Source organism: Ascidiella aspersa, chromosome 2, assembly GCF_963924565.1.
Source record: "Ascidiella aspersa chromosome 2, kaAscAspe10.2, whole genome shotgun sequence".
Classification (NCBI taxonomy): Eukaryota; Metazoa; Chordata; class Ascidiacea; order Phlebobranchia; family Ascidiidae; genus Ascidiella; species Ascidiella aspersa.
Window position 1 is genome coordinate 28556041 of NC_139448.1, and position 12255 is coordinate 28568295.

Consider the following 12255-nt stretch of genomic DNA (forward strand, 5'->3'; position numbering starts at 1 on the left):
AGTGAAGGGCTTTATAGACGGATCAATGCACGACAAAAACTTCGACAAACGTCTATCATTGCACGAAATAAAATAAGCTGTAGGAATTTTGAAATCCAACTTAAAATTGTTTTATTCTGATCTACCGTGCATTACTTGCGGAGCGAGTTTTTTCACAAACCCGACTTTTTTTCTTTATCGTCTGTTTCTCCCACAAAGATGAAAATATAGCTAGCTATGTAGGCATTTTATCATAGACATAAAAAAAACTAATAAAACCAGATTTATATCAGGATTTTAAAGCAACATGAACTTTATTTTAAACACCTAAAAAAAAAAACCTAAAACATGTTTAATCATGGTGTGATATTTTTTGTGTTTTTTCTCGACTTTTTAAGTAACCATTTTTATCGTGCATTGTCCCACAATACATTCGTCGCCTATGAAAAATAACGTCTTATGAAATGTCGTCAAATTGAAACTTGTCTTTGTCACGTTGTAAAAAAGGAATGCAAGAAAACGAACAAAAGACACGCGCGTACAAAAACACAACACGAACAAGTACTGTAAAAAAGGCTGACTGCCCGTAAACGGATGAACAACAGGTTGCGAGTGCAAAGTGAAATGAAAATGCAACGAGTAGGGCGGAATGTGTGCGAATATCAAAACTGCCGTGACTTGATCAACCTCTTTTGTTCGTACAGCCTCATAACCTGGCTAGGTTTTTACGCTCACCGAGCCAAAACCAGCAAGCAACTGTTCGCGCGATCCTGGTCGAACCATTCGCGTCGTGCATTAGGTAAAACATGACGTCACTGCTCCTCGCGGGGCGCATGACGTCACGATGACAATCGCTTTGGGGAGAGGTTGGTTGAGCGCGACCTCTCAACTCTCCACCGCCGTTCACAGTTTCATGAACTTCGTCGTTGGTTTGCATGGGGGCGACTTTCGAACGCCATTTTTTGTCCGCGCGCCTACATGTGCCTCTTCATGTGCAGCGCCAAGTGGTCTGACCGGCTAAATGCGCGTTCGCACATGCTGCATTTGAAGGGCCGGTGCCCGGTGTGCTTTCTGTAGTGCCGCGTCAGCTCATCGGACCTCGCGAATCTCCAGCCGCAGCCTTGCCAGGTGCAGTGGTAGGGCTTTTCGCCTGCAAACAACAAACACACGGTTTAAAACACCGCGAATTTCAGGACACCCATTGTTATATTACTAGGATAAGTCTGTTGAAATCTGATGGCCATATGATGTTCTGCTATATTGAACATTAGGAAAATTGGGTGTTTTGGGTTTGGCTGTTGATATTCCGACAATTTTACTTTGCGTTAAAAATTACGACGGGAGCATTGCTTGCACAAGGGTCGAGAAAAAAAACTGTCCTTACCGGTATGCGTTCTCATGTGCGCCTTGAGGTGCGAGCTCTTGGTGTAGGTCTTGCCGCACGCCATGTACTCGCAAGTGTGCAGCGTGGCCTTCCTGCGAGTCCAGTAGCGCCGACCGCGTTTCGTCTTCTCCGGGGCGCCGCCGACGCCGCCGGCCGACTTGCCCAACCCCATCTTGGGCTGGTGGACGTAACCGGGAAGCATTCCTCCCGCTGGTATTTCCTCCCCTGTTTTGACCTGCGAAATTGAAACAGTTATAGGCAATTGTACACCAGGAGCTTTCTGAAAGATTTTACCGAAGTCATTAGGCCTTTAGTAAGAATGTAATGACAGGTGTACCGCCGGCACCGTTGGTCCGAACGACTTTAAGGGACAAAATGCACATTTCTATAATTGATTCAACGCTTTAGGTTTAGGCTGACGGTAGTAGTTTTACGAGAGAAAATTTTAAGCATGTTTTAACAGTTTAATGCCGATTTTAAGTGCATATAAACTTGAAAGAAATCGCTACCCACTGTAAAAAATGTGGCTTTAGATTGACACAAGCGACCCGGTCGACAAACAAACGCGGCAGACCCGAAAAACCCACCTTGTGGTGAACGAAGACGTTGGCGCAGCGCGGATCGAACAACACTTGGTGTCCCGGGTGCCAGGCCTGCTGGTGCTCCGGAGCGGGGTGCTGCTGCAGGTTCTCCTGCTTGAAGTTCTGGTAATAGATTGTCGGAGCTGCACCCGGGAAGGCCTCTACGTCGGTATGCTGCTGCCGAGAGTTTTGTTTCATCTGGAAATCGTAACTCGGCGGCGAATTGTAGAACTCAGGAGTGGGTTGAGGTTGGGCGAGTCCGTTGCCGTAGCACCGGGAGTTGTAGGGCTTAAAGGGGTCGGTGTCTCTCAGCTCCTGCATAGGCGGCGACTTTGCTTGGCTGCATTGAAGCACGTGAAAGGGACTCTTACGTACGTGAGCGTCGTCCTCTGGGCTGACTGGCGGAGTTACGAGGCCGCGTGGCAGCTGGACCTGGTTGCAGTGCAGGGACTGGAACTGGACGCCGTCCTGCCAGTGCAAATTCGTTTTGGCCGAGTCCACGCAAAGGCTGGGCGCCTCGCTTTCAAAGGCGGCGCTCCTCTGCCCGTCCAGACTGTCCTGGCGCCCGAAATTGTACACCGGGTAGCTGTCAATGTGTGTGGGCGATTCGGAAGGCAACGAGCCCGGGTTCGAAGGCAGACCAGTGTAGAAGCTGGGCAGCGAATCGGCAGTCGCCTCTTCTACGGCGTCCTTGTCCAAAAAGCCGGCAAAGAGGTTTGTGCCGCTGCCGCCATATTCGTGCTGCGAGCTGGGCGACGCGTTGCCACAGCTTTGCGGCGGCGGCGGCGGCGGCGGCGGGCAGCAAACCGCGTCGGTGAACACGCCGTGATCGCGCTCCTGCGCCTTGCTGCATCCTCCAGCGCTCTGAAAGCGGCCGAAGGTGACGCCGATCGGCGCGAGTTTGGTGGCCGCGCCGAGATTGTCGCCCGCAAAGCCGGCGGCCGTGTCGCTGTCGCAGTCGCTCGTCGACGTGTTCAGAATCGAGTCGAAGCAGTCCGGGCTCTCGTCCCAAAGGTTCTCCAGGTCAGCCAGCACATCACTGCCCACCTGGGCGGTGCCGGTCGAATCCGGGATGCTCATTTGCGGAAAGGGCGACGAGAAGTCCTCAGAGCCTGTCTTGTCAACCTTGATCATCTGGCGGCTTGGTTCGCAAGGTTTCAAGTGCCACTATAGGGTGTATCTCGCTCGGCGTGTCGTAAAAGGGCTTTTAATCTACCAAGTCCTGGCAATATTTGCTCTGCAATGAAAAGTGAAGTGAGTTAGGGCCTGGCGTGGCTGAGAGCACTGATAACTTTAAACGCGCAAACGTGCGACATCTCAACATCACAATCGTGACTATTAATAGATTTTAATTCGAGTAATAATTCTCTGTTACACAATCTTGTTTAACTCATCGCTTGCTTATTTTCTACGTCAAACTAAATAAATATATTCTTGCTTTCTGCATTGCGAACTATTTCCTTTTGCGCGTTGATCGGCGACTAATAGCAGCGTGCGGTGGCCGGCAAAACGCCCGCAATTTCATATCGCAACATCTATATCGCGCGCGGTGTCAGATAACCACCATCGCACCGCTGCAATCGGAAAGACTGGTCTCCCCTTACCCCTACTCTACCGACCGGGCCGTCGGGTATCGCACCGGTCGCTACCTGACGCGTGCAGGTCGAAACCCGATCTAAACAGTTGCATTGCTGGCGACGCGCGTTAAGACCGGTCCATTACCGGCGCGCATTTTTTCCTGCCGGTCCTCTCGCTGACCGAGGAGGCGGCTATTACGCGCCATTGTCTGCTACCTGTCGACGGCAGATTAGTGCAAGTTGCGCGCCCGCTGCCAAAGTCCACACCTGTAAAGAAGTTGCTTCGCCTTTTTTGCGCGTTCTCTTTTTTTCTCCTTTTCCCCGCTCTCTCTCTCTGATTCCTTTTGTCCGGCGACGTGCGTCAGAGCGACGTTCGTTTATGACCCCCCTCATCACCCACCCTGGGGAGAAACTTTTCCGTTGTTGCATTCAATTAACGCGCTATTTCTGTGTGCGCCAGCCGACGGCGCTCTGTTTGCCGTGCCCGAGCGTTATGAACGTGAGCGGCTGAGGTTTAGAATCGCCGGGCACAGCTTTTGGAACCAAGTGACGCGCCCGTCTACCGTTTATTGCCCGGCGTAAACTTTACCCAAAGTTATTACGTCGCCCCACAGGCAAAGGTCGTGCGTAGGCGGCGCTTTCAAGACTCGACAACATAAAATTACGCTTTTCTTCACAGCGCGGCAGTAAATGAACTTCAATTAGTTTAGGAATCCTGTCTGCCGAATCTCCGAATCTCCACAAAGCATCACTCCGTGACGGCCTAAATAGAAACTAACCGCTCGCTTCAACTTTGTCAATACAAGAAAAGCATCTTTATCTGCTTGGCCGAAAAGCTCATTTACAAAAGATTTCGAAAAAGTTAAACCTTGACTGAAGCTCCTCTCTAACTAATTCGGCCAACTGGTGCCTTCCTTAACCAAAACTCAACTGTCGCCTAAGTCCTAAGTTAAGGCTTGTTTGAACGCGAAACGGTCTGATGTGTGCAGTGTGTAAACGGCAGATTTTACGAGGACAGGACGGCAAACCGCTGCGAGACTTGTGAGAAACGCTGTATGTCGGGTTTAAACACAACTGATTAATATCGGTATAGCGGATTTACGGGCTAAAAATTACCTATAGTACACGACTTTGTATCTATGTGTAAAATGCTTTGTCTATGTTTAGTCGAAGTTAAGATGAACAACAAATGGCATAAATTTTAGATTTATGACGGACCGATGCCATTCAATAGATTTTACATCGGTATAACTTTGCGAATTTATGGATTCAAAATTACCGTTAGTACACGACTTTCTATCTATATGTAACACTGTCAAGGTTTAGTCGAAGCTAAGATGACAAAAATGGAATAAATTTTAGATTTATGACAAGACCGATGCCATTCAATAGATTTTTAAATATTTTAGACAGCATATTATTTGTGTTTCAGCTACCACCGTTTTATAATACGCCCGTAAGCATTGACCGGTGAGTCGGGTCACAGTTTGCCGCAGATAAATTTGTTGCGACCCGTTAATGGAGGGTATAGAGCAGTCACAGCACTGCAAAAAGTCGACCTTTCCGCCAGCGACCGACTTGTTTGTTCAAGTTGGCCATCTCGCAATCCGGCATCGATATGTGGGGCCCTCGAAAGTAAAAAGGCGCACGTGCGCTGGGATTCAGCGAGCGCTTTTAAGTCGAACAAGAGGAGGGATGGGGGGGAGGGGGTCGTATATGTACGCAGCAGCGACGCTGATGATAAATCGCGCGCAAACATATCTGCCGACCCGGCCACGCGGCCCCTTTAATCGGCCGGCCGTCTTTTTTCTCAGAAAACACCGGTACCGACACACGAAAGGCAATTACAGCTTGGGACACATTTGGCCTTTCCCGGCCCTTGGCTCGTTTGCCGTCCCTTTTTGCCAGTGTGACCCAGGATTTTCACGAGACCCTAAACGAGGCATTCCATCTTCGGCCGTCGGGGCAGATAGGAAGGCCCGCTTCAGAGGGATTTGCTCGCTGTTTGCCACCGACCAATATTGACTCGCTTGGCCACTATGCGATGCCATCGCCGTAAACCATTTCATGATCCTTTCTTTTCGTTTCTCTTCGCAAGCAAGCCAGCGAGATTGCGTCCATTCCGACGGGGCCCGTTTAACCGACGGAAAAATGATTGCGCCAACGGGATTCGCCACACAAGACCGTATAGTTTTGAAGCCGTTTTTTTGAAAAAGGCGCTTTCTTGTCGTTGACGCGCGATTCTTGCCGACACGGCTTATTATTATTGTTTTATGATGCTCCCGTGGCATTTGCATAGCCCCATGCCTTGTTGATTTATGCCACATTAGTTTTGCGCCAGTGACGCTGATGGCTCGCTATTGTGCCTGTCGAGTGTTAATGCCCCTATATGCAAGTTTTAAATATACGCCCTAAGCCCAATATATCAAAATACAGGCAATGCGTGCGTTTTCGCTTTTTCTGTTCAGGAGATTTTTTGCACTCCACTAAACGACCTTTCCGGCGACCTCAGGATATGCGTGGCGATTTGTAAACGGCGATTGACCACGATCTGGGCCTTGCCGCGTTGACAGAGGTTCACAGGCAATCGGAGATGAAACGAAGTGTGATCGCGCGCCATTTTTTTTAAGGAAATGTTTGTGGTATTCACCACGTGGCCGTGCAATCGCCCAAACAGTTGATGCTTCTGTATATAGATCAAAAACTTGTGCGTTTTAAAATAATTTTGCCATGCAATTGTTTTCCGTTGAAAAATCCCGTCAGTTGTGCAATTGTTTTCCGTTGAAAAATCCCGTCAGTCAGAACACATTGGCTAAAAAGCTGGCTTAGAAAGGCCTAATTCAATTGTTTTCCGATGAAAACCCCCCTACTTAACAAACACATTGGCCGAAAAGCTAGTTTGGAAAGGCCTAAATCGTGGATCGCCGCTTTAAGTTCTTTGAATTATATTCCAGTCCGATTAGGCTCTCGCCTTTTGCGAGATCTCAAGAACTGGATTTTGTTCGTGTCTCGGCGAATTGTTGCCTCGTATAAGTTTGTGTGCACATAAAACCCGACTCAATGCCGGCTAAGCTTCAAACCCGAGTCTGCTGGCAGTTCGGCAAATTTTGATTCCCCTTTCAGAGGCCAGCGCCGTAAAAGCTTGGGCAAATAGGAAGTTTCGGGATGCCCGCCACCCTCTAGGCCAGACGAAGTGCGCGTAACGAATCCCAACTTACACAAGCAGGTATTCAATGCGACCGATGCAAGTCAAACGAGAAACCTTGACCTCGTTATTTCCTTTCGTCGCTTAGACATCAACGTTGGGTGTACACCGGGGTTATGGAAATCTACATAACGCTTCGACAAATAACGCTTCGCTTTGCTAAGAGAGGCAAATGCCTTCCATAAGCTGCGATGTGTAAACACACCAAGCTTCGAGTTAGAAACGACCGCCTCTGTTTTTTAGGGCAGATTCCGAAACCAATTGTTTCTACATTCTTGTTTGTTACGCGATCTTGTCTTATATAGTTTGTTCAAATGGCGTATTTGTAAATCGAAGCTTGTGCTTGTTCATTCATCGGTTTATCATTATCTGGCATGAACGGAACTTGTTTATAGCGCTTTAATTTTCGACACTTTGTTTGTAAAGGTCGATACGATATCAGTTAACTAAACTTTTGTGCAACTTGTCAGTGAAAACTTAATAAAATTTCGAGACACATTTTTGTAATATGTAGAGAGAGAAGTAATTCTTATACATTTTAAAATAAATATGATGACGCACCAATCCCTTTTAATATGTAGCTTTTTAAAGGCACACAAAGCGCACAGAAAAACAACTAAATGCCGAAGTTCACTGAAAAGGATCCTTTTGTAAAGGTCGATACGATATCAGTTAACTAAACTTTTGTGCAACTTGTCAGTGAAAACTTAATAAAATTTCGAGACACATTTTTGTAATATGTAGAGAGAGAAGTAATTCTTATACATTTTAAAATAAATATGATGACGCACCAATGCCTTTTAATATGTAGCTTTTTAAAGGCACACAAAGCGCACAGAAAAACAACTAAATGCCGAAGTTCACTGAAAAGGATGCTTCGCTTTAACCAATGATTCTATTTAGGGCTTATTGAAACAAACAGGCAACAAAACTTTTATCTTGCAATACCCAAAGCACTTCAGAAACACCTATTGACAATCACTGATGTATAGAGTGAGCGCAATATACAAACTCCTGTTTCGCGAAAACACTTTCAATTTATATTTTACGTTGAAGTGCGAGGAATGCGTTTGCCTCTCACTTAGCGCCGTTCCGTGCATTTGTCACTCCGCGCGGCCCTTGTCTTTCGCCGGTGAGCGCGCGCGCCAGCGACACGGGGGATAATAAAATCGAACCCAAACAGTGCGTCGCGCGTCGCTTCGAGCCGCCGGGAAAATCGACACACTGCACATAAACAACGCGACACAAATAAACAAGCGCGAGAGCGACGACGGTCTCACTTTTTCGCCGTTTTTTAGCGACCGGGAAAACGCTGTTTGGCGTGTGCCCTCGTGCTCGATTTTCAAGAGGTAGAGATAAATTTCTTGCTAGGCATGGACTGATTTTTTTGCTCAAAGTGTTTTTTTATGAAGTACAAACTATTGGTATCAGGTTTGTAGAGCTCTTCTGGCAAATGTAATTTTTATTCCGACATTTCGACGCCCTATACAGGTCGTCTTCATCAGGGTAAATAACACTGAATGCGACTAATACAGTGCACGATTTGTTTTCCTTTGTTTATCGTGCACTGTACTAGTCGCATTCAGTGTTATTTACCCTGATGAAGACGACCTGTATAGGACGTCGAAACGTCGGAATAAAAATTACATTTGCCAGAAGAGCTCTACAAACCTGATATTATGCCTGGCAGCAATAGCTTATATAAACTATTGGTATGTCCAATAATATCGGACCGTAGCCGATATCCGATGCCATAACCATTTACTTTTTCGAAACTCGCGCGGTGTCGGTGCGGATTGGACAATAAACTATTTTGTACGGTTCAACCCAGTATTACGATCCAATGTAGAGTTTTTATCTTTAAAAAATAAATTCCTAAAAAAACATTACACTAAAAATGGAAGACAAACAGGCGAGAGCTAACTTAAAGGCAAAATTTGCTTCATATTCTGAAACTCATTACCACTGTACTTATTAATTTGATTAAATTTGCTCATTTGACCATAGTTATGACGTTATTCGGTGCCGGATAGTGATACTTTTTGCCATTAATATGGCGATTAGAAAGCGATTAGAAATACGCTTGTTGTTTTTTATTTCACCCGTGTTTATAAACTTTCGTTAACTTGATGTTGAATTGAGGTAAATTTAGGTTTAGGTTTGCACCAGGGGAAGGGGTTATATGTTATAAGTTTTATTTTTTCTAATTTTGTAAGATTTAACATCTGGTCCAACACACCTTAACAGGTAATGTTGTTTACTGGCATTAAAAAGGAAACGAATAAGATTAAAACAGAAACGACGATAGGACAAACCTAAAAAATTCCACCCGCGGCCTATTCGGACGCTTATTGTGGCTGCCATATCTTTTTAGGTTGCGCGCGCAGGTGCCGCATTTTTAATCTCGCTGGCCGCGGCGCTGTTTACACGCGTTGTGGCGGCACCGCTTTCATGCTGCCGGCGTCGCGTCACCCCCTCTTCCCCCCCCCCACGAACCGCAATTACGTGACGCGGCGAGTATGATTGCCGCGCGATATGCGCAATGTAAAAGACAGCGACCGAGCGGTGCCGGACGCGGCGCATAGCCACCGATTTCGAAGTTTGGACATCTTTTCCGACTAAGTGCTTTGTCGTGGTTATTGTAACACGATATGCGCGGCATAACGTCGTAACCCAACTCTCGGTCGATGGTTAATATCATTGGCCAATTGGCATAACTCGACCTTTTGAAGGCCCCGTTAACGAGACAGCTCAACTGTTACAGCGCGCCGCCGTTTAGTGATGGTTTAGAATTGCGAGGTTGGACAAATTCGTTTCGCGTACATGTGTGCGTGATCTCGGCCGAATTTCTTCAACTTACGTCTGGCTATTTTGATCATCAAAGTACACGCGACGCTAATTTGGCACAGGTGACAAAAATGGATTCCACACACGATCTTTGGTGCGGCTTTAATGGAGTCATGCGAGCGGCCCAACCACATATAAAGAAATTAGGGCAATTTCGCTGAGCGGCGATTGGCCAAATCACCAAATCGCTTTGATGAGATATGCGCAACTCGAAGACCGCGACTATAGCAGCCGAAAGTGTGAAAATTGCCAGATTGGAAATAGCTCGTGGTTATGTTTTCGCGACTTTGCTGTACCGGTGAGAATTGCTGTTTACTGATCAGGTCAGCCAGCTGTCCTGGATTCAAATTTGAAAGGAACAGTCGATGCAAATTAGTAGTTTGTGGGTGTTTTCGTCAATACAACCTAAACGTGCAGCACATTGCCTGCTCTATTCTCGCAAATATGATCATCTCCAATTTCCCGTTCAAACTAAAACAGAGGATTACGAAAAATAAGGCTTTCTGTTCTCGTAACAAAGCTTAATTTGCTGCACTGGAAATGTGCAAATTACGTTATTAAAGTTAGCATAAAAACACATTAAATGTTATACCTGAGGCGTGATTTTACAACAGTTGTTAGGAGTGACAAGCAAATCGACGTCAGACGTAACAGAAGTGTCTTTGGCAAAATGAAATCAAGCTTTGGTCTTGCTATTTCTCAGTGTAAGCCTTCACGTTGACAGGTAGCTAAATTTTCGCGGCCCTAAATCCGTTTTTCCCCACATTTCCCGGTCGTATTTCAACGCAGACCAAACCAGGAATGCCTCGGCGACGCGAAAATCGTTTTAAACCAGTTGAGTGCTAAAGGCCAGGCTCGAGGGTTGGCATTTAGACTTCTACTCGCTTGTGCAATCTCCGGTTCACGGTTCAACGTCACCCTGAGCGCTGCCGGCGGGTGGCCGCGGCCCCCAAACGCGTGGGTGTGGGGTCTGGCGGAACCGCAAACAACACCCTGCACGATCGCACGCCCCTGCAACCCCTTGCGGCCCGGGGGCCGGCTACGGGGTTACGCAAACGCAACCCGAACTTTAGCGCGGGCACGTCTGTTTGGATTGGCAAGTAAGACCCCTGGAAGCGTATATACAGTACGCGCGTTTTCCCTTTGCTTTCGGCGCTGGACAAAGTGGATATAGGCACTGGGCAAGGCCAAATAGCAATTCGTGACGTGCGGCCTTAATGGACGACTTATCGCATAATTCGGCCCGGAAAATAAGCGCCGCTTATCTGCGGCGAAAACAGGACAGCCGAAGGGTTAGGAAAGCACTCCGGACCCATTACGGACAGCGCATTTTTTGGGGTCTATCTTCGACACGCAGATGGACGTGTGGTGAAAACGTGACTTTACCGCACCGCGAGAAATATTCGGTCAGTTGGGTAAACATAACGTTCTGTGACCCTCGGTCAGTGACCCCTGTTTGTGCCTCTCAGTTTAAAAACACAAACGTGAGAATTACCAGTGACAACAGATAATAGCGTCCCTGTTTAGTTGTTTTTATATCAGCTTTAATGACAGCAAGCGCAAACTAAATTTCTTCTCGGAATGCTGTTTATCATTGGAAAAAAGACAAATATTATTGCTAACGTTCAACTCGATTTTCGTAAAAATTAAATTGTCAATGATAAAATGGAACATATCCCGAAACTGAATACACAGCTATTTAGTATAAGCGTTAAAGCTTTACCTTGAAATGAAAAATAGTCTACTATAAAGTGTACCATTATTCAGCAGGAATCAGTAGTTTAATTAGGACAAGTATTTTGTAAACATTTTGCTAGATTTGTTCGAATTCGTTGCGCCACGTGCGCAGAATACACACCGTCACAATTCCGATATTCTAAGCCGATTAAAGCGATTTATAGGCGGTTCCAGGTTTTTGCGCCGAATGGAAATTCTTAATTGCGTGCGCAAAGCCAACAGTTTGCCAAGCGGCATTGTGCAGCGCAGCGAATTAACGCGTTTTGGGCGTCGCTGTACTACAACAATACAGCAGCAGCGGTACGGCCCGGAATCGCGCGAAATTCGATAAGGCAGCAATCTCATTAACGCCAGATCGACGGCCATTGTCTGGCAATTAATAGGCGCGATCTAAACTGGCGGAGCGGGCACGCGCCAGTCGCCAGATCGCCGGTTCGAGTCCCGCGCCGCACGCGTCCCACTTGCAACACAATAAGGCACGCGAGTCTGGCGATTGTCTTTGGGCCGGGGCGTGCCTGCCAGGGGCGCAACGCCGCCGGTGATTAAGCCGCAAGTGTAGCCGTTTTTCCGTTCAACCACTTCGCGCCCGGGCCCTTCTAAATTGCGCTAAATGCAACAAAGCTGTCTAAACGGCGGGTTGGCGACGCTCGAACTTGCCCGCTATTGTTGTTTTTGTTGCCACGGTCGCGTGGACGGCAGATGCCTTTTCTCCGGTCGCTTCTTTTGGCGTTAATCCGGAATTGCAACATCGAACACTTGCCGCTTGGCTTGCAACACATGACCATGCAGTTTGCGATGTTGCAAAAATGCACAGACGTCTATATTTAAGATAGGACAATACCACTCTTCCTGAAGATTCGTTAGTGGTTCCATATTAAAATTTTACTAAATATTGCGTGTAGTGAATTTAGGGACTTTCCTTAATTATTTTTGTTGGCCACCAAT

At 46.9% G+C, this 12255-nt stretch overlaps 1 protein-coding gene across 1 annotated transcript; it reads right to left on the reverse strand.

The window, feature by feature from the left end:
• Positions 1 to 953: 953 nt before the first annotated feature.
• Positions 954 to 3160, reverse strand: LOC146164710 (uncharacterized). The gene is made up of 3 exons (XM_083380797.1): positions 1951 to 3160; positions 1364 to 1598; positions 954 to 1129 (listed from the first exon to the last, which is right to left on the reverse strand). Exons 1-3 carry the CDS (start codon positions 3076 to 3078, stop codon positions 954 to 956), a joined length of 1539 nt encoding a protein of 512 aa, XP_083236923.1. The 5' UTR covers positions 3079 to 3160.
• Positions 3161 to 12255: the final 9095 nt, after the last annotated feature.

What these genes read in the sequence shown, in the direction of transcription:
- LOC146164710 (XM_083380797.1), bottom strand. Translation starts at nt 3,078, where the DNA reads ATGATCAAGGTTGACAAGACAGGCTCTGAGGACTTCTCGTCGCCCTTT. An exon ending in ACGTCTTCGTTCACCACAAG is followed by an intron (nt 1,599 to 1,950) that starts GTGGGTTTTTCG and finishes TCAATTTCGCAG; the next exon opens with GTCAAAACAGGGGAGGAAAT. An exon ending in GCACATGAGAACGCATACCG is followed by an intron (nt 1,130 to 1,363) that starts GTAAGGACAGTT and finishes TGTTGTTTGCAG; the next exon opens with GCGAAAAGCCCTACCACTGC.